The sequence below is a fragment of the Parasteatoda tepidariorum genome, chromosome 4, assembly GCF_982258835.1.
Source record: "Parasteatoda tepidariorum strain Cologne lab strain chromosome 4, Ptep-v5.0, whole genome shotgun sequence".
Classification (NCBI taxonomy): Eukaryota; Metazoa; Arthropoda; class Arachnida; order Araneae; family Theridiidae; genus Parasteatoda; species Parasteatoda tepidariorum.
This window is the reverse complement of record NC_141758.1, coordinates 26,234,040-26,262,035: the sequence shown is the minus strand read 5'-3', so window position 1 is coordinate 26,262,035 and position 27,996 is coordinate 26,234,040. Positions and strand designations below refer to the sequence as shown.

General features: G+C 29.3%; 1 protein-coding gene across 2 annotated transcripts; it reads left to right on the top strand.

The window, feature by feature from the left end:
• Positions 1 to 2: 2 nt before the first annotated feature.
• l(2)k09913 (transmembrane protein 53-like lethal (2) k09913) lies at positions 3 to 27,982 on the top strand. Of its 2 annotated transcripts, none has more exons than XM_016061566.4 (3): positions 3 to 179; positions 485 to 611; positions 8,716 to 9,817. In XM_016061566.4, exons 2-3 carry the CDS (start codon positions 531 to 533, stop codon positions 9,538 to 9,540), a joined length of 906 nt encoding a protein of 301 aa, XP_015917052.1. In that variant the 5' UTR covers positions 3 to 179; positions 485 to 530; the 3' UTR covers positions 9,541 to 9,817. The 2 variants fall into 2 exon arrangements, with proteins under 2 accessions (XP_015917052.1, XP_015917053.2); XM_016061567.4 differs by lacking the exon at positions 8,716 to 9,817 and adding an exon at positions 25,408 to 27,982 and having other exon boundaries at positions 5 to 179.
• Positions 27,983 to 27,996: the final 14 nt, after the last annotated feature.

The following is a 27,996-nucleotide window of genomic DNA, read 5'->3' as shown; positions in this document are numbered from 1 at the left end:
CACCATACATAAAAATTGATAAAAAGCGAATCCATTTTTGTTTATCTACCGGTTGTCGATGCTTCAACATCAGTGTTGTTGAATGAGGCATTGACACCATAATATAGCACTAGATAATTTCATTAATGTATTAATTAACTAGTCATAAAAGAAAACTTAAGATTTATATGCTTCATTAAGTGAGTATAAATACGTTACTAATTAAGTTACACGAATAAAATTTGTCAGCGATTCCATTGTGCACAAATAGCATTTATTAAAAATAACTATTGTTCAATGATTTTTTATCATCTTGATAATTTCAATGTCTTAGAGCATGATTATTTTTTACTGCTTGTTGAGAAATTAAAACTGCATGCATTAAAATATATATATGGGTGTGTTATATTTATTTTTTATTATTTTTATTTGGATGATTTCTGTACTGTATTTTGTTAATTATTATTTAGTTTTCAATCCCTTTTAAAAATATTTTTGATTGCAGAGTGGTTTTATTTGCATATTGATTTCCCACCTACAATCAGAGAGACATGTCGCATTTTCTTAGACAATTCCACATTATTTCGTCTTTAAAGACAAATTCTGAACGAGAACTTCTGCCCTTTTATAAGGTAACAATTTATTATTTTTCACTTTGTAGAGTTTGAAATATTTGTAAACATTTTTTTTAAAATTGTTACGAATTGTTTTACATTTCATTAAAAAGGTAAAGTTTTTATTTCAGAGATACTGAAGAAAATTAAATTTCATTATGCACTTGCGGCGTAACTACCACTACAAATATTAAATACCAATTCACTAGTATATAAGACATGTTAACTTGATTCGATGTTGAGGTACCTTTTGATAGATGAAGGTTGACATAGTCGACAATTAAGCGCTCTTCAAATGATTACAATGGGCCATATTGTTGATTTAATTTATTCTTGTTATGCCACAATTTTTCCCAATTACCTCCGGGCTGTTGCCAAAATAGTACTATGTTTTTAAATAAATGCCAAGGAGGGGCTTCACTGGGCCTCTCGGCCAGATACTCTCTGTCCACCTCCGGCTGTGCGGGAGACTGTCAAGTTGAAAATTGTTCCCACATACCCATAGTTTTTTTTTTTTGGGGGGGGGGTGGTCGGGGACCTAATTAACCTTATTCTTGTTCATGTGGTTTGAATTGATCTACTTTTGTCATATTTTTTTCATCCATTCTCTGTTGATTACTAATTTAATTTATTATCATTAATGCAATATTAATTTAAATCAATTATCTGAATTCTGTTTTAAATCTCTCACAATTGACCGTTAATTCAATTTATGTGAAGTTAAAACACTATTGGAATTTTTTTTATCGGTTCAACAATTGTCAATATTCTATTTTTTTTATTATTATTGCCGGATGATCTTAGATCTGCTAACCACTATATAGTTTAAAATAAAAATCATAAAGACACTTGTATTTTATTTCTTACGTATTTATGTTTTATTGTTTGTATTTAATTTGGTTGCATGAGAGAAAAATGTGTAATTTAATTTCTTTTATTGCAATATGTGTTTTAATTTGATTTGTTAATGTGTGGTGTCAACATATTTTGTTTATTTTAATAGCGATTTAGTAAAACTGCACTTTTAAGTTGCATATGTTTCATGATACCAATGGTGACAATATAGTTGTATTCAATGATTTTTAATAAGGTCTGATTATGATAAAAAGTGGCAAAGTAGTCATATTCAGTTTTTTGTCCCCCTTATCAGAAAATCCATTTTATGCCAAATTTTTTTTTAGCTTAGTTTTGAATTGAAATGAATATTGACTCAAATTAAATTTTTAAAATTTTTATTGTTTTTTTTAATTATTTATTTTTACAGTATTATTTTTTAAACTTGACAGTATCTTATTATTGTTATATTTTGTCTATAATGTAATTAAAAAACATGTAACTCTTTAAAATGTCCTTATTAAGGGCCTTATTAAACAACACTTAAACTTAATAGTATGCCTGATCATAATTGGACTCTGATATTTTGCTAATTTTTATTGTATATGTAGTAAATACGCTGTATATTTTCACATATTAAATTATAAAATGTACTTTTAAGAAACTAGCTATGTGTGACTGTATGTAATGAAATTTGTACTAAAATAATATCAGAAACTTGAAAAGAACTTAGGTTGATTTAAAGACCATTCATAAAAATTAAAATTTAAAGAAAAGAGACTGACTCAAAAAATTTGAATCAGTACTTAAATGAATATTAATTAAAGCTATCTTCGAATATGCTCTGTGACTCAGAGCATATTTCCCCCCATAAATACACAGAGAATTATTTTTCAAGCCAAGATAAACTTTTAGGATACAAAAAATATGATGAAAATAAATATTAATTAGTGCTTAAGGTCATTTTATGGCCAATCATCATTCTGAAATTTATCTCCCACATTTAAAAAAAAAAATGAATGTTCATGCTCCTTAATTACAGCACATCCTTGAATTTTTTTCCACTGTATTTTTATGCTAATTTTTGTTGGCAACAAAATGACTTATTTTTATGTTGCCATTTCTTTGTAATAAACAATTTCAACACATGATCACTGATTTCAGTTTGTGTATTTTAATTTATTATGTTGTAAAATGTAAATATTTATTTTTCAATATAATTTTATATACATCATATAAATTTATATATATTTTGAAAGAATTTACATATTTAAAAAAAAAAAAAATTGTTAAAGCATTTAAACTTTTAATGCATGCTTTAATTAAATAAAATACAGAAATAAAAAATATAAAAAATTCTATTTTGGTCTACACAGGGGTGTGTGTGATAGTCCTGGGTAAATTCTATGAAAATATGTTCCTGAAGGGGTTCTGTAATCACTGAAAGGGGTAACTTTAATCACTGGTAGAGCCAAAAAAAAACAAAAAAACAAATTTATTCAAAAGAAAGTTATTGCAACATCTATAAAAATTAAAGTCCATGCCTTTAAATTCATTTAAATGTTGTTAAATTTTATTCTATTGTAAAAAAATATGTATAATATTTTTCTAAAAAATATTAAATTTTGTTAAATATAAGGATTATTTTAATTTTTACAACCTAAAATTTCACTGTTAAATTTTTTTGAAAATCTTATTTTTTAATTTTTTATTATGAAATATTTTAAGTTAGCCAAATATTTATTTTTTAAATATTTTAATTTCACAATAAGATAATAAATATATAAATTTGGTGTTAGTTATCAACTGCATGCCTTCCTGGGCAAGAAGTTTAAGAGGCCGTTAGTTGCCCTCTCCAAAATGCCCTGGGTATCCTGTATTTATCACTATTGCTTTGAGTTAATTAGATGAGTAAAATTTGTAATTCCTTATTTTTTTGAAATTTAAAGATAATAGTCTACTGAACCTGATTTAGGTAGCAACTATTAAACATAGAGTTGTTGCCAAATCAGATGGGAACTCGGTATTTTAGACTATTAGAAGATATTAAGTTATCAAAACTGTTACATTAGAATTAAATTTAAAAAAAATATGTGGAACTAATTTAATCAAATTGATTGTAAAAGAGAATTTTTTTTTTGTTCTTCTCTGTTTTGTACATGTGTCAGCTCAGAGAAGTTTAATTTCTATGTTTTTGGTGAGGTACCAACTTCTTTGCATATGTTTTGTTAATTCATGGTTTTTGTTTCAATTCTTGTGTGATGCTCTTTATTTTATGAATGATCTTAAAATTGAAAATATTTTTTTGAAAGTTTCTTTGAGTTAAAGTTTTGTTGTACTACTGCATCTGTAGTGAGTCACCAACAAAAAAAGATAAAAAAAAACTACAAATGATTGCCTTACGAACATAAATGGCAAAAATATGTTAAAAAATCTGAAAATTTATGGTACAATAGTTAAGTATTTTTCCTTGGTAAGAATATGAAACTAAAAACAGGGCGATGGCCTGCCAACGTTTCAGAAACTGTCGTAATTTGTTATAAATTCTTTTTTCTTTTCTTTTCTTTTTTTCATTGGCAATTACATAATTTTTTTTTGTTCAGTAAGTTTTAAAATAGTTACTAAAGATTTTTATTGTGATGAATGGATTAGTGAAAAAGGATACAGAATAGTGAAATCGTTAATTGTAGTTTCCCCAGTTCCTATTTTGGTGTACATTGGCATTTTTTAATTTTTCAAAACTCTGTAGAATATTTTGAATTTTAATAGAGAGCGCAAACATTTTATGTATGAATTGCTAAAAATTTGAAGATTTAAGAAAAAAAATACAGTATTACATGTAAAATTCATGATGGGCATAATGCTGAAAACCCTGTGGCAGATTTTTTTCGGGCTTTCTGTGACATACCTCTATAATACTAATATCTTTCTGCAAAGTACTTTTAAAAATAACAAATATACATGTTACTAATTTAAAGTAACAAAAGCGTCAACTACAAAGAAAAAAAAACCTTTTTAATTGAATATGTAATATTTTTTTTTCTTATGTTATGTCGATATTCCCTCATTTTGTTGGAGGAAAAGACACTAATTATTCTTTTTTCATCTTTTGTAAATCATTATCACATTCAAAAGAATTGGAAAATCTTTATCAATAACTACCGAAAAAAAAAAAAAAGATTGACTGCAAAATCGTGCAAATTGTACTCTTCAAAAAGGGGGTTGCTAAATGCATGTTTTCATTTTGTGATTCAGTTGTAATAAATAATACAGTATTAAAAATATTTGATTTTAAGCTATGTGGAAATCAATAGTAAAAAAATAGAACGAAAAATTCTGCCGAAAAGAAAACCAAAACTTTTTACTTCATTACTCTTTATTTTTCATTATTCTCAAATGAGAACAGAGAAATCAGAAGCATTTTTTCCCCCCACTCCGATTAGCGAGAAAAGCATCTCTTTAATATAATTCTGAAGAAAAGAAAAAATCTTTTGAAAATTTCTGCAGAAAATGAAACTAAAGTTTTTTACTTCCCAAAGAAAAAATCTTTCTGCAAGAAATCTGTGTCATTCTGCTACAATGTCGCCGTGTCACCAGGATTCTGCCACAGGGTCTAAAAATAATCTAGAAATGTATTAAATAATAATTATTTGATCTAAAAGTTATTAAGCTACTAATTAGAAATGTATTAAAATTTGTTAAACTTTTTGTTTAATAAAAAATGGCTGTGTTAACTTTTTGTTTTAATGAAAAAGGCTGTAAGTTTTAGATAAATAGTTAATTTTCTTTTTGGGGTTAAAATCTATTCAAAAAGTACTTACATTAGGTATCTGTTACCACAGTTAATTAAACATCACCAGCATTTATATTAGCTTGGTAGTTTTATATGGCCTCCCAAAATGGAGTAGCATTGATAATTAATATAAAATTGATTGCTAATATATATTAATATATATATTATAATTAATATATATATATATCACTGGTTCAAAATTAAAACGACACTTTTGCAAACATAATACGTTGCAGAAGTGTCGTTTTAGTTTTGAACCAACTATATATATATATATATATATATATATATATATATATATATATATATATATATATATATATTAAAAATGATAATTACTATAAAAAAAAGGATTAAAACTAGGTATTTTATCATAATCATGAACAATATATCCCCATAGTAGAAAATGAGTTACAATCTAAAATTTGTGTTAAACTTTACATTGGACTTGGTTCATATTTTATATTAATTTTTACTAACCATCTTCTTTTGGGATCTGAATTTATTATTAAATTGTTAGGTTACTTAATTTTGTTGTACGTTCATCCTAGTAGTAGAAACCTCTGTATTGATCTGCAATACTGTGATTTATCCTGAGATCCTAAGATTTATCCTGAGAGCGCATGATTAGATATAATTACTAATTTTTGTCAGCTAGGCAAATATGAACTTGAAACACCCGCTGCCATGTCACATTAATTCTGCTACTTGGCTTTTATATAACTTTCCTAATGTATAATATTTATTTAGAAAGCTTTCATGTTCCATAGTTACGACTTTATAGCAGGAGTTTTACTAAAAAAATTAATAGGATATGAGTGATGAAAACATAGGAAAAACAAAAACTCCATTGAATCAGTCCAACTAAATTACAGATTTAGGGATATTTTGATTATTTTATGTTAATTTATTTATCTAAATAAGATTTATTTAATTTACAAAGCTTTTAACTTCAAATAAAATAATAAAAACTCTTGTTAAAAGAACTTAAGAGTTTGTTAGATTGTTAAGTTTTGTGAAAAAAATCGATAATATAGTAATAAAAAAAATCTGCCACTATTATAATAGTATGTAGAGGAAATTTTCATAGAGTTTTTGAAATTTATTTTAACCGGGACAATTAGTTCTATTGAATTTTCAGTTATGATTGCTTAAATGATACTTATAAATAGGGTTCACACCAACAATGGAAATTTAGTGGTAAAAAAAATTGCAATGTAATGGAAAAATTGCAATTACTATGGATTATAACCACCTTGGTTTTCATTTAGTGTTTCAAAAAATTGATATAGTAGGCAAACTTAAGAGAAAAAAAGTCAAACTTTCCTTTTATGTTAAGGTTGATTCATGTTATGGTACAGGTGAAAAGTTATTAATTACCATGTAACCCCTATTTGCCACTCTAAAACTAGTTAGGTTTATTATCCCATAATAATTGAAGATTAGAATTTATTAAAATTAAGTGAAAAGAAACAGTTAAAATAATATTACTAAGTAGATTCAACTTAAAAATTAAAATGCTGAGACCAAATTAATGAGTAAATGATGAAAACAGAGAAAGTTAAAAACTATTAAAATATTAAAAATTATTTAAAAATTCTAATTAAAATAAGTTTTAAAAGAGCAAAAAATTATGTTTTATTGATGAACAATTACATGAAGAAATACCAGATTTTATGGTGCCACATGAGAAAAATATGTATATAGGTTATAATTGTTATCCTCACATTTATCAATAAGCAACATAATAAAAGCTTAAAAAATAAAAGTTGAAAAAGCATAAAGCATGATAAAAGCTTCCAGTTTAAAAATCGTAAAACTAAAACCTAACCTACGCGTAAAATAAAATTAGTAAGAATTTGTTTTTTAAATGCATGGATTTCAATTCCAAAAAAACAAAAAACAAAAAAAAAAAAAACTATTTTTTGTTACTATTTTGTAAAGCTTCCAATCATATTTTAATGTGACAATATTGTTGCCCACCCATGCGTATGATTTTAGTAACATTTGTGGAACATTTGGCAACAATTGTTGCTATGCTGGTGTGAACCCTACTTTTAAACTTTTGAGTAACTCTAGATAGTGTAGATAGACGGGCAATTGGCTTATTCAGATCTTTTTGGGTTTCTACAGTATCTATGACATTTTATTTGTGGCATCTCTACACCATAGTGTCTATAATATATATTTTTAATAACATTAAAGTAGGGGTGCACAACCTTTTTGAGTGAAGGGCCACCTGCACAACAGATTGACCAACGAAGGGCCGCATGCCAAAGTATTTAAACAGACATATTGGCAGCAATTGTAGGTAGTAATTGTTGCATAAACATCATTGTTCTAGGCGCTAAATTCTTTGCCTGGAATTAATATCTTTGCATAAAATTCAGTACTTTATACTTTGCATAAATTGTTTAAAGTTAGAAACTTTAAAACTGATTACTAATGATAAAAAAACAGAATCAATTTATCAGAAAAATTTAGATAAATTGAAATAATTAGAAAAACTATGGAAAAATTCATGTCTTTTTTATCATATTACATAGTACAAAAGTCCGTTTAAACATAAATTTTAACATTAAATTTTTTTTTCCATAGAATTAAATTTAAGAAAAAAATATTCTAGTTATTAGAATAAATGTAAGTTGAATACTTTGATTTAAAGAAAGTTCATAGGGTTAAAAATTATTAAAATTAAAACAAAATTCTTTCAGTGGAAAATAAGATTTAGCATTTAGTAGGCAATATACTTAAACTTTAAAAACATTTATTTTAAATTAATTATAAGAGGCAGGAGCTGAGGGAGGGAAGAAAAAGAAAGAAAACATTAATTTTAAAGGAACAATTTTCCTTAATAATAAAAAACTATTAAGATACTTGTTTACAACTTTTTATGACGAATAATTTTTTAACATGACATTTACTATTTACAATTAATACAGATATATATTAATAATTAATAAAATTACATTACTTCACGATACTTATCTTGATTACATTTTCTTACAGTTAAAATTTAATAATATGCAAATCATTTCCCAGCATATAATCATAAATGATATAAAATGGTCCAAGTAGGTAAAAAACTCATTGGATTTACGATGACGCCGACACATACGAAGAGGGTCAAAAGTGATTACTGAAATTCGTATATCGTAATAATGATGTATTAAAAATATGTGGATTTTCAAAACTATGCTTAAATCAGTAGCCTTAGTCATCGAAAAACTGCATTGTTTGAGATTGGTGTGTCAAAAACTTAAATTCGTAAATTTCAGATTTCCGAATTTTTGTATTTATTTCTCAAAGTTTTTAAAATTTTTTCTATTTTGTTTAAATTGCGGCCGCGGGCCGCAGGTTGTGCACTCCTACATTAAAGTGTGTATTATGTATAAGCTACATATTTTACTGTAAAATTGTGAGCTGCCTGTAGAAATTGAATGCTTGAAGATAGTATGCTAGACATAAAGTTAGTAAATATGGTTCAATTTTTAGGTTATAGCCCCTGTACTTGCCAGATATCCTCCCATTAGAAAAATGCAGACTCAAAGTATAAGTAATCACATGAAGCTAAAAACGACCGATTCGAAAGATGGTGAGAAGAAGAGAAAGCTGGCTGTGATTTTGTCCTGGATGCTTGCCAAAGAGAGTCACGTTGACAAGTTTCGAGCCATCTATCTCTCTAGAGGCTTTGATGTTTTAACTGTCGATATGGTCCCCAAAGATTTACTGTTCCCAACTTCGGGCTCACAAGTTGTTGCGACCAACTTGCTGGATTACATGGTGAAAAACGAGCACTATGATAAAATCCTTATCCATGCATTTTCAGTGGGTGGTTATTTGATGGGGGAAATGTTCGTGAAGATGCGTGATAATGCTGATAAATACATGGGCATTACCAATAGAATACATGGAGTTGTTCTAGATAGCGCTGTTGATTTTGAGGGTATCCCTACTGGTTTTCCCAGAGCTGTCTCCAGCAATCCCATCACTATTAAAATGCTTGAGTGGTACACTAATGCCCATTTGGCCTTAATGTACCAAATTGCAACAAAGCATTACCTTAAGTCATCAAAAAACTTCCATAACACCCCTCTGCGGTGTCCTACTTTGTGCTTTGTTTCTGAGGCTGATAAAGTGGGAACACCAAACTCTAATAAAATGGTGCTCGAAAATTGGGAAATCCGGGGTGTAGATTGTAAGTTGAAGTCATTTAAAGATTCTAAACATGTTAGTCATCTTTATAAGTATGAGAATGAGTATATGAAAGAGATCGATGATTTCTTGAAAAAGGTAGATTTGATTCCTAGTAAATTGTGAGAGGATTCTGTATTGGTATGATATCTCAATTGTCTTATTGCTTGACTGTGATATCTTTGAGATTTATATTGATTGGTATTTACTAGGTCAGCTTTATTCTAAACTTTATAAATATTGCTTCTAAATTATTGCCATTATGTTCATCTCTATTCTTTGTTTTTCATTTTGTGCATTAAATGTGTAATTTGGCTGTTTTCTTGTTGTGATATATTGGTTTAATCATGGCAGTGGAGGACAATGGGTATATGTCTCTTTCAATAATAGAAATCTCTTTCAATCTCTTTCAAAAAAAGAAAAAACATTAATCTTCTGACGTTTAGCAAATTTAAGAGTGATGCTTAGCAAATTTTGTTGTGAGTGAAATTTAAAAAACTTGTGTGATCGTGTATTTTAATTTCATGCTAGCACCTGTGAGGCCTATTGGTTGAACGTTTATCTTTTGCTAACTAGAAACAATTATTTAATTTAATATTTTAAAGTGAATATTTTTTAGTCAATAGTGTATTTTTCTTCAAGGAAAAAAATTCTTATTGTTGTATTGGACAAATTAAAATTTAATGCAATTTTTTTATTATTATTCTTTTTTTATTAACCTTTTGAAGGTAAAACCAATTATTACTAAGTTATTATTACTATACTACAATTATTACTAATTATTAAGTATTATTAATACAAATTTTATTAGAGCTTTAATTGGTAAATTTAAAAAAAAAAAATCCAATTTGAAAAATTCAATCCCATACAAAAATCTGATTTAAAAGGAAAACAAATGATATTTTTGTTATTTTCTTTAAAAAATGTAATTTTTAAAATTTTTTTTTTATAAAAAGCCAACCCTGGTTTTTATATTGAATTTAATAAGTGCAGTTTTTCATTCTGTTTTGTTCAAAAATGAAAATTAAAAATGGACATTTGTGAATCTTTTTTTGAAAAATTGTTATTTTGTACTAAAATAATAAATTATTTTGTAATAAAACAAAATTATATATAAAAAAACAAACTATTTACAGTAATGGTTTATAAGTTTATGAAAAATTTGAATGCTAATTTTAATGTATTTTTGAAATGTGGATCTGGAGTTTTCTGATACTTTTTTGGTGGAAAACAGCTTAAAGATTTTGTTTTAAAAATGGATAGGAATAGACTTTTATGTATTGGTTATATATCCTTATGAAGGGAAGATTGAAAATTTATTAACACCTGAACGAATACCAATGATAAATGTTTTTGTTTTAGTATTTATGATTTCCTCTCAAATTGTTTGTAGAAATCACCATATACATATCCCCATAAGCAGAATATTTTCAAATGTTCTGCAACAGGACTCATTAATTTATACAAATGTTCTGCAAGCATTTCACTGCGAAAAAAAGTCAACTTTAAGTTAAAATACTATATTTTCACTTATTAAAATACAGGATCATACACAGATACACTACATTATTTTTTAAACCAAGGCAAACATTCTAGATTTGTTACTTTTTCAATCACTTTTGAAGTACAAATTTTACGACGATGATGAATTATTAATAAAATACCTATGATATGAAGGTCCGAACATTAAAATAAGGGCTGCCTAAAAAATCTTTCGAAGGGACAAGTGCCCAAATGGTGCACCATTTGCAAACACAAACATTCGCTGGCTGTTGGGAATGGGAAATATAAAAGTCAATATAAAACTGAAATGGGAATGGAAAATATAAAAGTCATAAACTTTATGAAATTGGAAATCTCGGAATTTAAATCTTTTACGGCTTGATTTAGAAGCTTTCTTGATAAAATAGGTGATCGATTTCTCCTGCTGTCTGCTAAACACTGATACACCCATTTTATAAAAATGTTATAGCCAAAAGCTTGTTCTTTAATTTCCTCCTCAGAATGGCAAAGGTATGGGAGAGGGAGAATACTGATAAATGTTCCTCTTTTAAAGCAACATCACTCCAGGGAAACAGCACGTGGTCAAAGCTAAAGAGAATTCTATTCAAGATACAAATTGTTCTGCAGGATTTCGTTTGTTCTGCGACGTACATCACAGTTTTAGGCACTTTCTGCTTCTGGGTACATATCATTACACAACTCTTTTTAAATCTATGATTACTTCATAATGGAGAAATTTAATAGTTTTGTTTATATTTTAACTAGAAAATAAACTTTTTCTGATTTTATTTAATCTGAGTTTTAAAAAAATTATAAAAAGGCTTAAAATATGATTTTCTAGTAAATTCATATAGGTTTTTATGCATGCAAACATTTCAATCCTATTATCACTGCCACTGTATTAAAACATAGTAATAAGCTGTTTATTTTATAATTTTTCAGAACCTTCTTGTTTTCTGTTGTTAAAACAACAACATTTATTACTTTTGCTTATTTATTTAGTATAAATTTCACATTCATGTCTTTAAAATTTTTATTATCTGTCTATTTTTAAAAGACTAATTATTCTAGTGCATAATAAATATATTAATATTTGTTCAACATCATGCTTTATTTTAAATTAGAATGAGATTAGAAAAATGTATTTTGTGTTATAATTAATAAAGAAATGAAATGTTATGTTGTGATATCTTTATAAATTTCTATAAATTGTTAATAATAGATTGCACACATTTTATACTCTGTGTATATTATTTTAACTGATATCTGTTTTGTATTATTTTAGAATTATTTAGTTTCCAGCAGAGCTATGAAAAAATGTATTCTAAAAATATGTATATTGCCTTTCGATTGATTGGCTCTGTCTATATAGTAAAGTCATTAAATTATCACATTTTTATCTGTCTGCTTACAAAGTAATAACTTTTGAATTCTTCTTCTTATTGACTTTAGTGATGTCAGTTTCTTATTTTTGTCGGAAATAAAACTTAAGAAAAGTTTTATTTTTCTCCTTTCTATTTTTGTAAAAACTTTCGTTTAAGCTTTTTTTCTCTCATCATTTTTTGCACGTTCTTTCAGGAAGTATACAGTTAGTCTGTAACAATTTTCAATATACAAGGCTGTAATTTACCTGTAAAAAGGAGGGGAAAAAACGGCAATAAAATCTTTTATATATAGCTTGTTTTCTGAATGTGTAAAGAATTCAAGTTTACCGCTACTTATTTGCATTTATAATATACATACACAACTCATTTTAAACAGTAAAAATTAAATAGTTGATAGTAGTTTATAATTAACAATGGAAGTTTTGTCATTTTGGCTTTTATATTTTTTAAATCACGCCATTAAATGATTTTACATGTAAATATATATTTTATATGTCATAATAAATAAAATAGTTTTCCTGTTATCTTCTGCCTTTCAGGTAAGTAACAGGCCAGAATTAGGACTGGACGATGTAAGAAATTTTATAACTAGATATATCGTTTGTTAGACATCGCGATGTGATATACGTTAGTTTGTTTCTTTTGAATCAAAACCATAGAATGAGAAATAAATCTGTAACAAAAGAAAATATTTAAGTATAAAAAATGCGTTTATAACTTTTTTAATCTTTTTACTTAAAAAATAAAGATGGATTGACTTAAAACCGAATTCTAAAAATTAAAGCAAGCGTAAGCTTTGTTTTAAATTTTTAAAAAATGAAAATTACTAAAAATTTGATGGTTTAAAGATAATAATTTTTGAGTACAAGCTTGAGACATCATTACTAAAATCAGTGTTGCTTTGTTGGTTGGAATAAAGTTTACCAAAACTTAATAACAGATCAGATTGTGACCTCCTGATCTTTTATTTATCTGTTTAAATTATTTATATTTAGTGATGAAAAAAAAATTCTTTTGATTCTATTTTATTAAAATATTTATGCATTATCTCTGCTACCACACGTAAAGTTATTTTCAGAAACTACGGAAATTCCATAGTAATCCTTGATAAATTCGAAATAACCGTTTAATATGTTACGTACAGCCAATGATGACGACCACCACAGATTTTCATCTGTGGAACTTACTTCTATTTTTTTACTGCCAATAGTCACAGTCGCCTTAGGGCCCATTTTCGATGAAGAAGTGAGGTGCCCGCATTCGCGGGCAGGTACTTCAGAAAATCTCATATCCAAGTCCAAATCTTTTACGTGCTTATTTTACCTTATCTATTCAAAGCAAATTTGTAATCGAGGAATGATGTTTTTATCTCGAAAAGTATAGCAAACAATTCAGAGATGTTATCGGTTTGTCGAATAATTGTATATTTCTGATTGTTTTTTCAAAGATCTTTCCTTTAAAAGAAGTTATTCTTATGTTTGAAGAACTCTGCTATTTTAATCAGTTTTAGTAATAGCTGTAAAGTTGTTCTTGGGTGTTTGAGGAAATTTGCCTTTTTTTATTTTATTTTTCGTCCTCAATTACTAATTTTTAGTACCGATTTGAACAGTTCTCATTAATGGCGTTTCTTCCATCCCGAAAGCCCTCGAAGATTTGCACTTGTACCTTCTTTCACTGAGATGTTCGAGATTCGCCATGACAATATAAATTAAAGTTAAATAAGATTAAAATAAAATCTTTCCCTAAGAAATCTGATTTATTTTCTCCATAGATGCCTCCTAGAATCTTCATCTACCGAGTTCTTCAATTATTGTTTAGAAAAGGTACATCGCTTCACAGTATGAAGCTTGATGTTGACTTCATTGCTAAATATAATTCAAAATTTAGTTGTCGAACGTAGCACTTTCATCACAACTCTTTTGGCACGGTTTTGTTTGATTTTTGTCTTCAAGCCCCAATTATAAAAGTGCAAATTTTAATTGCCATTTTTGTTTTTCTTTTTTTTTAATAACCTATTTTAGAAAATATGCATGTCGAAAAATTATAGATATCGCTCACAAATCTATGAATTTAACATTGGATTGGTAAAAACATCGTCTTGAAATGGTGAAAGTTGAACCACGTTGTCATTAAAAAAGAAACTCAACTTCACTGATTTACTCTGTTATTTCTTAAATGGATGAATAAAAATAAATAAATAAAAATGCAAAACTGATGGCTCCTTTTTAAATAGTCGTTCTCGTTGAAAATAATATTCTTTAAAGATAGATTTCATGCACAATTAGGAAATTTTTATATTATCCTTTGTATTTTTATAAGATTAACCACATTTTCACTTTAAAAACTTATTTCTGAAAAGGAAAAAAAAAATTGCTTGAATGCAAAATGGCTTGAAAAAAAAGGGCAATGGCTAGAAAATAAATATCTACAGCATATAGTTCAATTTTTTTATTTTGTTATTCAATGCAATACTTCATTACAACTCGAAAATTGGAATTTTTTTTTATAAAATTATGTATTTAAGAGACTATAAGTTAAAAGAAAACTTACAATATTTCTTTTAAACCATCACTTTTATTATATAATTTTTTTAGAAATTTGCCATTAATTTCAAAGTATAGGCGATCGCAACGCTCGATTACGCCATCTGGGGAGAAAATCGGTTCCATGCCTTTGGCACTTCCCTCTCTTCTTTTCAGTCCACGATATTTTTCCTTCTCTTTATATTTTTCGTATTTAATTGTTAAAAATATTTTTAAAATTTCCACGACTCTTTCTCTCAGAACTACGTTTAATGTAGTTTTCAATTCCATATAGTTTCTTAAATTAAAAGATTTCAATTTATTTGAAAATCAAGACAGAAACTAACGTACTTCCTTCTATGACCCGTCCACACGCTAATGGTGGAAGAACGCGAAATGTTGGCATAGGTAGAGAGTGCTTCCCTACGCCACCTGTAGCCCATTTCAATCGCCATTACAGAAAAGAAAAAAAAAAAACGAAGATTCGATAGTATACATATTTATGCGTGTGAAAACAAATAGTAATGTACATTTTTCTTTAGAGTAAAAACTTTCACATGGGCTTTTCTGCACCAAATTATAAGTGTTTTTTAATTTTATTTTTAACAACGTCTCATTTTAACCCCATGACTTATTATTTTAAAACTCTAAACTGTGCGGAATTATTAATTTCTTGATATAGAAATGATCTTTGATTGCACTGTAAACAGCAACTCGCAACGGAATGTTGACAGACACGCTAAAATAATTATAAAAAAAAAACGCTAAATAACTACAAACTAAATTTTGCAAATATTTGACTATTTTTGCTTACTTTTTAAAAGGTATAGCATGACATAACTACTATAAAGTGGTGAATTATATAAGCCTACTAAATTGAATTTATTAAACCACCAAGAATCACAACTGATAAACTACCACTTTAGAATATTTATTTGCTGTCCGGAGCAAGTTGGTATCTCTGTGTTGAAGACGTCTAAGACACGTCAATTATTGTTTTGACATAAGAAACAAATGACGTCTTCGTATGTCAAGTGGTTAATTACTCGGATCTCTACAACGCTAATGAATTGTTTTCCCTCTCTTAAAAGTTCTTCATGCCCAGGCATGAGGATTGTCTAGGTCTTAGAATATATGTCCTTTTAAGCTCATTGTCTCGTGAGCGCAAAAAAGTTTTATTATAAAAAGAATTCTTTTGAATGAATCTTCTGAAAAATCACCAGTTTGCCGTAAATATCACCACATTGTTTTAACGTGCATCTGTCTTAAAGTATACTCATTTTACTCTATTTGCAACCACCCCTTCGATAGAGCGGTCAAGCGGCCTCATGTATCCCAGGGCTAAAGAGAATAGAAGGGCTAGTTCACTCCGCTCTTAGAGCTGAAGCTACGATTTCCCTCCTCATGACGTCACTGTGTCCACAGATCTCGGAGATCGCAAGCAAAGATATGATAACTTTGCATCTTTCTCTTTGCAAAAATAAGTTATACTTTTCCTGGTTATTAGCCTTCAAACTTTACTTAATTAGCACATTATTTCCGTTCATAAACGTAGTTTAAAAAAAACTTTCTTGGTTATTATATTAAAAAATATACCATTTTAAACTTATAAAAATGTTTTGCTAGTTGGTGAAAATGACACGATAAATACTTTATTTTAAAAAGTTCAGTTTTAACTTTAACTATTAAGAAAAATGAAGGCATATATCGACACTTTTTTTATCTACATATTCTTTTATAACGATAAGTAAGTTAAATTTAGAATCCCTGAATTTAAAATATGTCGTTAATAGCAATTTGTTCATACTTAATCATTAGGAAACATCAACCTTAAACGCTAATTACTGAAACAAAATAATAATTTAGGTTCATAATGACATTAGAAATTTTGAAATTGTTTATAGACATTTAAATTTACGATGATATAATTTATAAATATTTAAATTGAAGAGAATATAATTTTTAAAAAAAATCATAAATATTTAGAATAACTACATTAAAAAATATGTTATGAAATTAGGAGAATTTCAACAATATACTATATATTTTATTTATACTTTTTATTTACATTTTAATTTTCTTTGACTTTATCCATTTTTTAATTCTTTTCACCTGCCTTTCTTTTTGAAGTAACGAGGTGGTTTCTATTTAGATAATGAATTTTTATAAAAGTTCTTAACGACAGAATAAACTTATTGCTGTTTTATATTAACTGTGTCATTTCGGAATCCATTCTTTACATAGTTGTTCATTTACTTTAGGGAACACCTTTTTCCCTTTTTTCCTTTTGTTTTTGTATCAGAATTTTTGCAAGTTGCAATCGCGCAAACTGGCATTTCGATAATAGTTTTAAATTCTTGTAAATTCACTGCAAAAACTGAGGAAAGTCATTATAGAAAATAACAAATGTCTTAGAATATCTCGCAAAAAGAAATGATCCAATATTAGTTAGAGCTAGTAAGGCCAAACGCTCCGTTCTTGAAGTAAAAGTGCGAGCTTTGCGCCAAAGTGACGTCACTCGAGTGACGTCGGAGGATCGGCGCGGCTAGAGATACTTCAAAGGAGTGAACCAGCCCTTCTATTCTCTTTAGCCCTGCATGTATCCACATAATTTTGTTCATAGTTCAGTACAGTTCAGCTGAGTTCTTTGATGTGGGCAGAATTATACAAATTAAGTTCAACTTAAATTGTTATTAGGCTACCGCTTAAAATATTCTGGGGACTTACGGGTAGCCAGCAATGCTGTTTTATCCATTCAGCTCTTTATATTTGTTTAAATTATCCATTTGAAGATTCTGATGAATTTCTTTTAATTCTGATTTATAAAAGTATTACTATACAATCTTTAACATAGGGAAATAAAAACTAGTTTTCTGGAGAGCAATGTAATTTAATTTAAGAATTATTGAGGAAAATTGATTCTACCAGTCAGAAGATATTTCTGTCTCTATTGCCCGTCAAGGATTTATTTCCTGGTACATTACAAAGTAATTAGATGCAATTAAACTCTGTACGGTTTTGTTTAAATGTTTGTGTTTTCATTAACATAAAAGGTTAACTATGTTTTTCTTGATTGCGGATGAATCGATTCATTTTTTATAACCCATTTTTAACGGCTGCGTGAATATTTTTATTTGACTTGTTTTTTTCTATTGTTTTAATGCAATATTATTTTTTTTTGAGTGACTCTTCGGGACTTAATTTTATTACATACTAAATTAATATTAGGTTTCGAACTACATTATGATGAAAAATATTTGGTTTGTAAATGTGACTTGGAAAGTGATCAAGTCTAATGCTGCATTACCGAAAGATTTCGTAAGTAGTATTTTTATTATTTGTCAACCACACATTTATTAAATACAGGCTAGTAAGAAAGTTATCAAATACAGATTAGTTTGAAAGTTATCAAATAAAGGCTAGTCAAAAGTTGTCCCAATTTCAGAGGTCAAAGCGAAACAGATTATAGACCTCCAAATGTTTACGAAATATGGACTAAAGTTTAAGAAATGTTTCTAAAAGAGCTTCTGCGCTTCTAATAGATAAATAATAACTTAGTTAAAATCTTTAATCAAATATGCAAAAATTGTAATTAAAACAAGAAATATTTTTTTTTTCTGTTTTAGTTATTGTCTAGATCATTATTTTTTGCCAACCTTTTTCGTGTCATGCTCCACCTAAGCCTTTCTAAAATTCTTATGCCCCCCTATGTAACATATACATAATTTTTATTATTAAAAAAATACAATTGTTCACTTAAGAAACTTAAATGATTGGTTTTAGGAATAATTCACTACGAAATTGTTAACGAAACACAGTAAGTAAATTTTTAAAACATATAATGAAGAACTAAAATTCGAAATAATTTTAATGAAGATTTTTCTATAATAATTTTATAATTTATTGTGGTCCTTGCGCTTGATGCTTGCTGCACAGAGATTTTATGTTAGGTTCCAATTTGGTTAGCTTCAGTCTCAAGTCTCCCCGTTTCTTTTTTACCAGTAAATCATTTACAGCACTAAATCCATCTTCAGCTAAATATGAAGATGGAAACTGTAACAATAGTTTTCTTGCACATTTGATTGAATTTGGGTATTTGATTTCTGTTTCCCCACAAAGCCAAGCCATCACTCCTTTTATATTGAATAAAGTTTTAACTGACTCATCATTTTGCATTTCTGCGAGTTCTTGATACTGCATATTTTATATATCAGACAAATCCACTAACATTGACTGCATCATCCGTGTTGGAAAATCAATTTGTTTTGAATCAGAAAATCTTTCTTGTAAATCAGCCGATGGAATTTTCTGATGATCGATTCTAACAGTACAGCGGTATCATTTACTTCATATTTTTGAGCCAATGAAACTGTTCAAAGTTTTTGTTGTTAATATATTTCTGGCATAACTCAATAAGGGTTATAAAACGAAATATCTTCGCTTTTGCATCAACAAGAGTTTCATTTGTTCCTTGAAGTTGCTTATTTAATATATTTAGCTTTTCGAAGATATTGGCTAAAGAACGCACAATTGCTGTACCATCGACTGTTAACAGATACTCCATTTCAGGTAAGACGCTTAAAAAATCGCTAAGTCACATAATATTTATTGGCCACAATTATTTAAGAATTTGCTTTTTTCTTTCAATTTTGGCACCGAAGTCGAGCATTGCAATTAAATGGCCTGGAGCAAAAGGGTTAAACTCGTGAATTGCCCCCCTTAACAATCAAATTGCCCCGCGTTGGGAAGCACTGGTCTAGATCATCCATAACCTGTCTACACAATTAAAAAAAAAAAAACTGCATCATTGCCTTATAATTTTTAAAATATTCCGAATAATTCATATGGTTCTAATTTTAATGACATTTTAAAGAAAAATGTAGCTGCTCCTTAGAATTAAATTTGGCGAGATTTCAAGTGTATCATAAACATTTCTCGCCTCTTCATATTAAATAAACATAGTGAAGGTATTTAGGCGAAGATTAGAACTGCTCTTTTTTTCAATTAGTTCAAATTTGCTTCCAATTTTAACTAATAGCTTTTTAATTGGAAAGGTGTTAATGGAATACGAATTACTAAATACTCATTCCGCATTTCTTATTCTTTCTATAAGCTCATAAAGTACAATTAAATAATTTTACTGGTATAAATATAAAGTTTCGAAAAACAGTACATATAAACATACATATACACATTTTCTTACTCATACACATGCACAACCACATACACATCCACATTCAGATACAATTACAGATGTACATACGCATATTCTCATGAACACACGTACTGTTATGTATTTCATGCCTCCCGCGTTTTTCGCTTCTCAAATTTCTGTTTTTTAATTATTATTCAACAACAACTACAAAATCGTGGTTTTTAAAAATATTATAATTTTTTTTTTAACAGATGCATTAATTATTGAACCATAAAATTATTTTCCTACTAACAATTCAAGAGATTGGAATGAAGAAAGAAGAATTCGTTGAGGGAAATTGAATTCCATATCGTAATGAGATGGATTCGGATTTATATTATTGACTTACTGTCACGAGAAAAACTTCCGCAAGGAGAGCTATCCGGAAATGCGAAAAACTCGTAGTAAAACCATTTCATTTTTAGCATGTCTTTGAAAGCCTCAAAACATCAGTAGCTGCCATAACTTATTACAGTAATCGCATACAGGACGCCCAGCGGATGACTTACTGATTTCCAACTTAAAAATTTCGAAAGCATAGGGTATATCTATTGTAAATGCTGTGAAAATTTTAGACAGACAGTATGGAATTTAGTTGCAAATGTTACCAACAGAGGGCGCTCGATTATTTACAGAGTTATTGAATAAAGTACAAATGCCACGAGACTAAGCAAATTTGCGATATTCCAGAATCAGAGACATGCGTTGTTTAATAAAATACCTGGTTTAACCCTTTCGCTCGGAGCGTAACTAAGCCCTATGTGAACTAGTTCCGTATTTAGCCGGCATCCACGGGATGCCTTGTGTATACGAGCGCCGTAATTAGCTGGTTTATTAACCGCCCAGTCTGCCTTAAACTGTCATTGGCTAATATCACTAGAAGTACGTTATGAATGCGCTTAATAAGTTTTATAAGTCAAAATAACTTACTTCCGTGTGTTATATTTAGGAATGACTTATTTTCTAGCTATAAAAGTAAATGTAATACGAAATCTTAACACGCAATGTGCACATTTCGCTGCGTGGTGAACCATTCAGCGAATGCAGTAAACCTTCTAATCCATTATGACAACCTCCTTTTACGTTTTATCATTAGAACTAATCATTCATGTCATCGATTGCTTACAGCACCATCTGTTAGTAATGTTTATAACTTAATTCCAAAATTTATGTATAAAATTTTTGCAGCACTTACATTAAATATATCTCTTGTATCATTCATCCACCACCCTTTGTTTCTGAGGTTTTTAATTTTGAAATTGCTGAATTGTCACACTCCTCACCATGTTTTCGAGAGTAGTATTATGACTGATTCGAGACGTGGGGATAAAGTCTTGGAGCCTAATGTTCGTTCTCTCAGGGGTAAAGTTGGCCACATACAACACACCTCTCCAACAATGTTTTGAAAAGTGAAAACATTCACCGGAATGAAAGATCATCCAACATGTTTGCACATGAAAGATCTTGTGGAGCATCGTTTATAAACTGTAAAGTAAACCATTCCTGTAACTGCCCGTTTGTGGGGCAGGGGATTCAAGGAGATAAAGCCTCCACCATTTCGTGACCAACGGCATGATGATGGCAATGTGATAAGCACTGCGTATAAGCCGCCTTTATTTCCTTACTTCACAGACAAGCTGGCACTCATCAATCTGAAGCTGGGTGGGCTTCGAGCCGCCACGGGGGGGATCTAACCCTAGATCTTCACAATGAGAGTTCAGGGCCTAAACCATTGAACCATCACAGCTTTTGAGAAACTCTAGGGAAAGCCATTGGAGCTCGCAATCCTCCAATGCGTGGGGAAAATGGGGAAATTTTGCTGTCTTTTAATTATTACTTCACTGTCAATGAAAAAAAAAAGTCTCCGGCAAAAAAGCGTATAAATTAAGAGCATAACAGCTGTGCCAAGGCTTTTAAACAAGTTGCGGCGACCGGCTATTTTAATTAATCGCTCAGTTGTTATGTGCAAAAATGAAATCATCTCTTAAAGCGCCCGGACATTGATGTCCAATTACTACATTTTTAAAATTTATATTTTAAAATCGTATTTATTCAAATAGTTCCTTGACCTCACACTGTTTTCTGGAGTAACTTGAGAGTCTACTTCTATCTTCGTATCGAAGTTATTTTAACATCGGGTGTGAGGTGATAATGAATAAGTTTCATAGTACCTTCTGTAGAAATATACACCTCTAATCCGATACAACGGTAGTAAACACCTTGCTGATTTTTTTTTTTAAATGCACGTCAACTATTTCCATCTCAGACTTCATTGCAGCTACTACCTAGCTTGGATGAGACTTCTACTTATTCATATTCAAGTGTAGATATTTGTTGGAATACGTAATGGCATCCAATTACATACCTGCCAACTTTTTATTCCTTCAATTATGATTTTTTCCAGCGGTGTTAAAACGGAATTAAATTTTCAACTTTAAGCAACGTAATACGTTGTAATTGAAAAAACTTAAGCTGGTATAGTTAAGAGTAACGCATAATAATATATATGTGTAAGTTTTTTAAAAATAGTGGTGATCAAAATCATTTAAAAATTAAATTTATAAAAGAAAAAATGGCATATATTTACTACCAATTTAAATGTAAAAATAAAATTTTACGCCAAATGCGTAAAAGTTGGCAGGTATGCAATTAAACTTTATTCTTGGGGGATAAAGATCTATACTATAACATACCTGCCAACTCTCCCGGATTTTGCGGGAGATTTTATTTTCATATTTAAAGTGGTAGTAAATATATACTATTTTTTCTTTTATAAATTTAATTTTTATATGATTTTGATCACCACTATTCTTACAAAAATTAAGCTTATATATTAATATGCGTTACTATCATGGTTGTCAACTTAATTTTTTTCAAATACAACGTATTTGTTTGCTTAAAATTTAAGTTTTAATTCCATTTTAATACCACTGGGAAAAATGATAATGGAAGGGATTAAAAGTTGGCAGGTCTGCTATAATAATCTTGTATGAAGTAAAATGTCTCTTGAATTTCAGTGTAATGGAAAATAATTGGTAATTAAATGATGATTTAAATTTAAGTCATCACTACCACTTCTCACTTCGAAGAGCTGCTTTTAAACTTAATCGAAAAGTTGGTGGTGGGGAAGTAAAAAATTAATTTTTTTAAGAAGTTACAAGAATGGTGTGTTTTCTTCAAGAATATTTTCATTTTCATATAATTTATTGAAATTAGCCGTGAATCATTTTATTGTAGAATTGTTTATTAATTATCTAAAAATGATGATGGAAGAAATCAATTTTTAGGTCTGTATAAATGTTTATATTTCTAATGTATTTAGGTGAGCTTGTAACTTTTCAAAGTGTTTAATTTTGTGTGTTAGTGTTTTTGTTAAATTGTCCTTCGAGGAACGGCGTATTTATTTATTCACAGAATGTGAACTGCATAGATTTTAAAATTTTAAAACTATTGTTGTAGCTCAAACTGGAAATCATTACCATCAAATTCCATACCACTTTTTTACATTGTTGCAAAGTGTTAAGTTTGCCCAACAATTAATGGATTTATAAATTATTCAATGATTACGCAAATATCGCCAAAATAATCGATAAAATTCTATTTGTTTTACTTATCAAATGTTCGTAATTTCTTCCATTATTCATTAAAGGTCAACGTTCTCAGAAACTTATGTCAAAGAGGTAAAGACTGATAACTCATTTATTTCATTCTTGAAATTTATCTCGGAGAGAAAAATACTTTCGCTATCATCATATTTTATTAATAATGTAAAATCTTTTATTTTCAACTGAAATTAGGTTATTGGGATATTTCAAGATTTAAGTGATAGCCACAATAGTAGAAAATGTCAAATTAGTTCAAGCTTGAAGCTTATATCTTTACAAAATATTGTGTTTTCGTAGCAGTAGTTCTGTTAATTCAATCTATTTATGATATTTTTAGAATAATGAGCTCATTAGCAATTCGCTTTTGTAAGCATAACATCATTAGTTGGATGGACTTAAAGTTGGAATGATGACATTTGGTTATCCAGAAATTTATTATAGTTTCAACTGAGTTAGACACTCGTAAATTCAAACGTTCTTTGTTACTCTTATCCGTCCTATATCTACCAATATTTCGAATAAATAATAGGAAATCATTTATCGATTTACATATGGTCAACCATCTATAAGTCCAAGCATCGTTCGGTTATTATTGTAAACAACTTATTTTTTGTTTATAATTTTAATTCATAATATACTTACTTGATTACAAAATTTCATTCTCTTGAAAAATAAATAGATTGGAAATAACATTCTAAATTTTGCAAACGCTCAAGAATTGGCACCCAATTTCAAGACTTGTCAGGCGTGAATGAGACCCTGATTTACCCTTCTGCCACAGTGGTTTTTCTTGCTCTGTTTTTTTTCTTTTTATTCTTTCCCGGCTACTGAGTTTTTCCTAGTTTTGTTTCTCAGCTTTATTTTCCATTTTTCGTTAACAACTTTACGTTTTACACTTGATATCACTTTTGTTTCTTCGCATTTCCATCTAGCAAGTCTTGAAAAGGGGAGCCTATTTATGAGCGCTTGAATTACGTCGTCTGTTATTTCCTTGTTGTTGTTGTTAATTTACGTCGCACTAGGGCTGCACAATGGGCTATTGGCGACGGTCTGGGAAACATCCCGGAGGATGATCCGAAGACATGCCATCACAATTTTGATCCTCTGCGGAGGGGATGGCACCCCCACTTCGGTAGCTCGACGACCTGCGCGCGAAGTCGAGCACTTTACGGAAGCACAGTTCAACGAGAACCACTACCGCACACCCTCGGTCCCTACGCAGACTGATCCAAGTGGTCACCCACCCGCACACTGACAGTAGCCAGTGATGCTTAACTTCAGTGATCTGCTGGGAACCGTGTCTTAACGATCAGTCCACTGCGGGACCTGTTATTTCCTGTCTGTTTATTTTTTATGCAAATGAAGTTTTTTTAATCAAGTAATATCTATAGTGTAGCTTTCTGGAGAACTCCTCCAGACAACCGTCTCGTGTCGTGGCGGTTACTATGGCAACGAGGAATGGTAACTTCGAATAGGGGTGTAGGGTGAATAGCTTTGTCTTAATCTTAGCGTAGGTCGTCGTGAGTAAACCAATCGACACCATCTTTCCTCCATTTCACCTTCATTAGAAATGTGCTCATTACCATAGCAGCAGACAGCTCCAGACTTTTCCGGAGGAGCTCTCCTCAAAGCCGCACTATAACCGCTTCAGTTTCTTGAGATTACTCATTTTTAGTTACGTTGGATTTGTCATCCAAATTAAAAACACCGTTCAAATACTCTTTTAAAAGTTCCTATTATCTTTTTAGAATATTAATCTCCTATTCATCTTCCAATTTTTTTAGGTTATAGCCCCGGTTTTGTCCAAGCATCCAGCTGTCCGGAAAATGCACACCCAAAGCATAACCAACAACATCAAGTTGAAAACGGTCGATCTAAGTGAGGGTCAAAAGAAGAAAAAGCTAGTGGTCATTTTTACCTGGATCCTTGCTCAAGACCGACACGTCGACAAGCTTCGCAATGTCTACATTTCAAGGGGCTTTGATGTTCTGACTATGGAAACTCTACCGAAAGATTTTTTGTTTCCAACAACCGGCACTCAAGTTAATACCACCAAATTGTTGGATTACATAGCGGACAGCGATCAGTATGATAAGATCCTTGTACATGCTTTCTCAGTTGGTGGATATTTAATGGGGGAAATGTTCGGTAAAATGAGGGATAACGCTGAGAAATACTTGGAAGTGACCAAAAAGATCAGTGGAGTCGTTCTCGATAGTGCTGTAGATTTTGAGGGTACTTCTGATGGTATAGCCAGGGCTGTTTCTCGTAACCCCCTAACTTGTAAAGTTCTGGAGTGGTATATTAATGCTCATTTGGCTTTGATGTATAACGTCGCCACCAAACATTACATTAAATCGTCCAAGAATTTTCACAACACTCCACTAAGTTGTCCAGCTTTGTGCTTCGTCTCTGAAGCTGATAAGATCGGTACTCTGAAGTCCAATAAAATGGTCGTCGAAACCTGGGCCAACAAGGGAGTCGATTGCAAGCTCAAGTCTTTTAAGGACTCTAAACATGTCGGTCATTTTTTTAAGTACGAAAACGAGTATGTTCGGGAATTGGATGAGTTCTTACAGAAATGTGATTTGATTCCTAAAAGAGATTAGAACCGTTTTATGATGATATCTCAAATATCTGTGATATTTTTGAGATAGTAATGGTATTTTTTTGAAGCTTTTGTGAGCTTTTTAAAGTTAACGTAAATTACTTAAAAAGGTTTATAAAACGTGTTTTATGCTCCCTTTTTAGTTCTTATGTTATTACGTTACAACTTATTGTTTTATTATATCTACGCTATCTCTCTTTCTTTTTTATTTTGATGTCCTTTCCCCTTTCTCCCTTTATTTTTTATTTTTTTTTCATCGTTGAAAATATATTTTATAATTTAAATAATTATAGATGATCAAAATCAAATGTCAGTGCCAGTTTTTCACGTATTTTAAAATTTAGTTTTCGTGTTAACTTTTTTACGAAATATCTACATATGAAACTTTTAAACAATTTCAGACGCTTTTTAATGAACTTACGCTTATGCATACTAAGATTTAAAAAAATGTGTTTTCTCTTTTTTTTTAATCTTGTTTATTTATTCCTAAAAGAAATACCTTACTACTTTCTTTACCCTCTTAAATTATGGAAATTTTTAAATCATAATATGATACGATATTTAAGGCTTTCCACAAAAATTATTTTTGTTTTTAAGTAATTCCCACAATGGCCAGTCTGAAATCTAGTTTATAGTGCAATTGTCGCTGTTTTGAAATTTCCATTTAGGAGAATATTATTTTAGAAGTTTTCTAAGATAAGGACAGAAACTCCAAGCTAAATTTCACATTGTTACTTAATCCTACGCTTAGTTTATTTAAATGACCGTGTATAATAATGACAGAAACTCCAGGCTAAACTTCACAGTGTAACTTAATCCTACACTTAGTTTATTTAAATAACAGTGCATAATAATGATTGAAACTCCTGGCTAAATTTCACAGTGTAACTTAATCCTACACTTAGTTTATTTAAATAACCGTGTATAATAATGATTGAAACTCCAGGCTAAATTTCACAGTGTAACTTAAACCTACACTTAGTTTATTTAGATAACAGTGTATAATAATGACAGAAACTCCAGGCTAAATTTCACAGTGTAACTAATCCTACCCTTAGTTTATTTGGATAACTGTGTATAATAATGACAGAAACTCCAGGCTAAATTTCACAGTGTAACTAATCCTACACTTAGTATATTTAAATAACCGTGTACAAGTTTCTCTAATTAACGAAAACACACTATATGTAAAATTTAAACGTATTGACAAACACAAACCTGAACAACCTAGCTTAAGTGTCAAAAATATGTTATCTTTATAAATAAATATCTATGACTGCTGTAATTTTTTCTTTCAAAATTTTAATTGTAAATTTTAGTTTCAATTTCATACTAAATTTTTATTTCTTTCTTTTTTAACAGTAAAAGTGTTTTACTCATCAAAAACAACACATTTTAAATTGTTAAATTTTCTTTAAAAATTTTTAATCTCAAATTTCGCAATTTTTACATTGCAAATTTTTGATTTTTGCTTCTCTTTTTCCTTTTTTCATTTTATTGTGTCGAAAATCGTACTTAAAAATCTCAGAAGAGTTTGTTCTAAATGCAATAGCAATTGCTTTCTCATAGAGAATACATTCTACATATGTAGCTTTTTTTTTAAAAAAATTTATTTATCGATCTTGAATTTGTTCTTGTTTGTCACAACTCTTAACTTTATAAGCACTTTTTGTTTTAAGTTATGTGTATCATTATTATAGATGCTTAGCTTAAATTTTATTTATAACAATGAATTAAATTACTGCATCAAATTTGTTTGTATGTT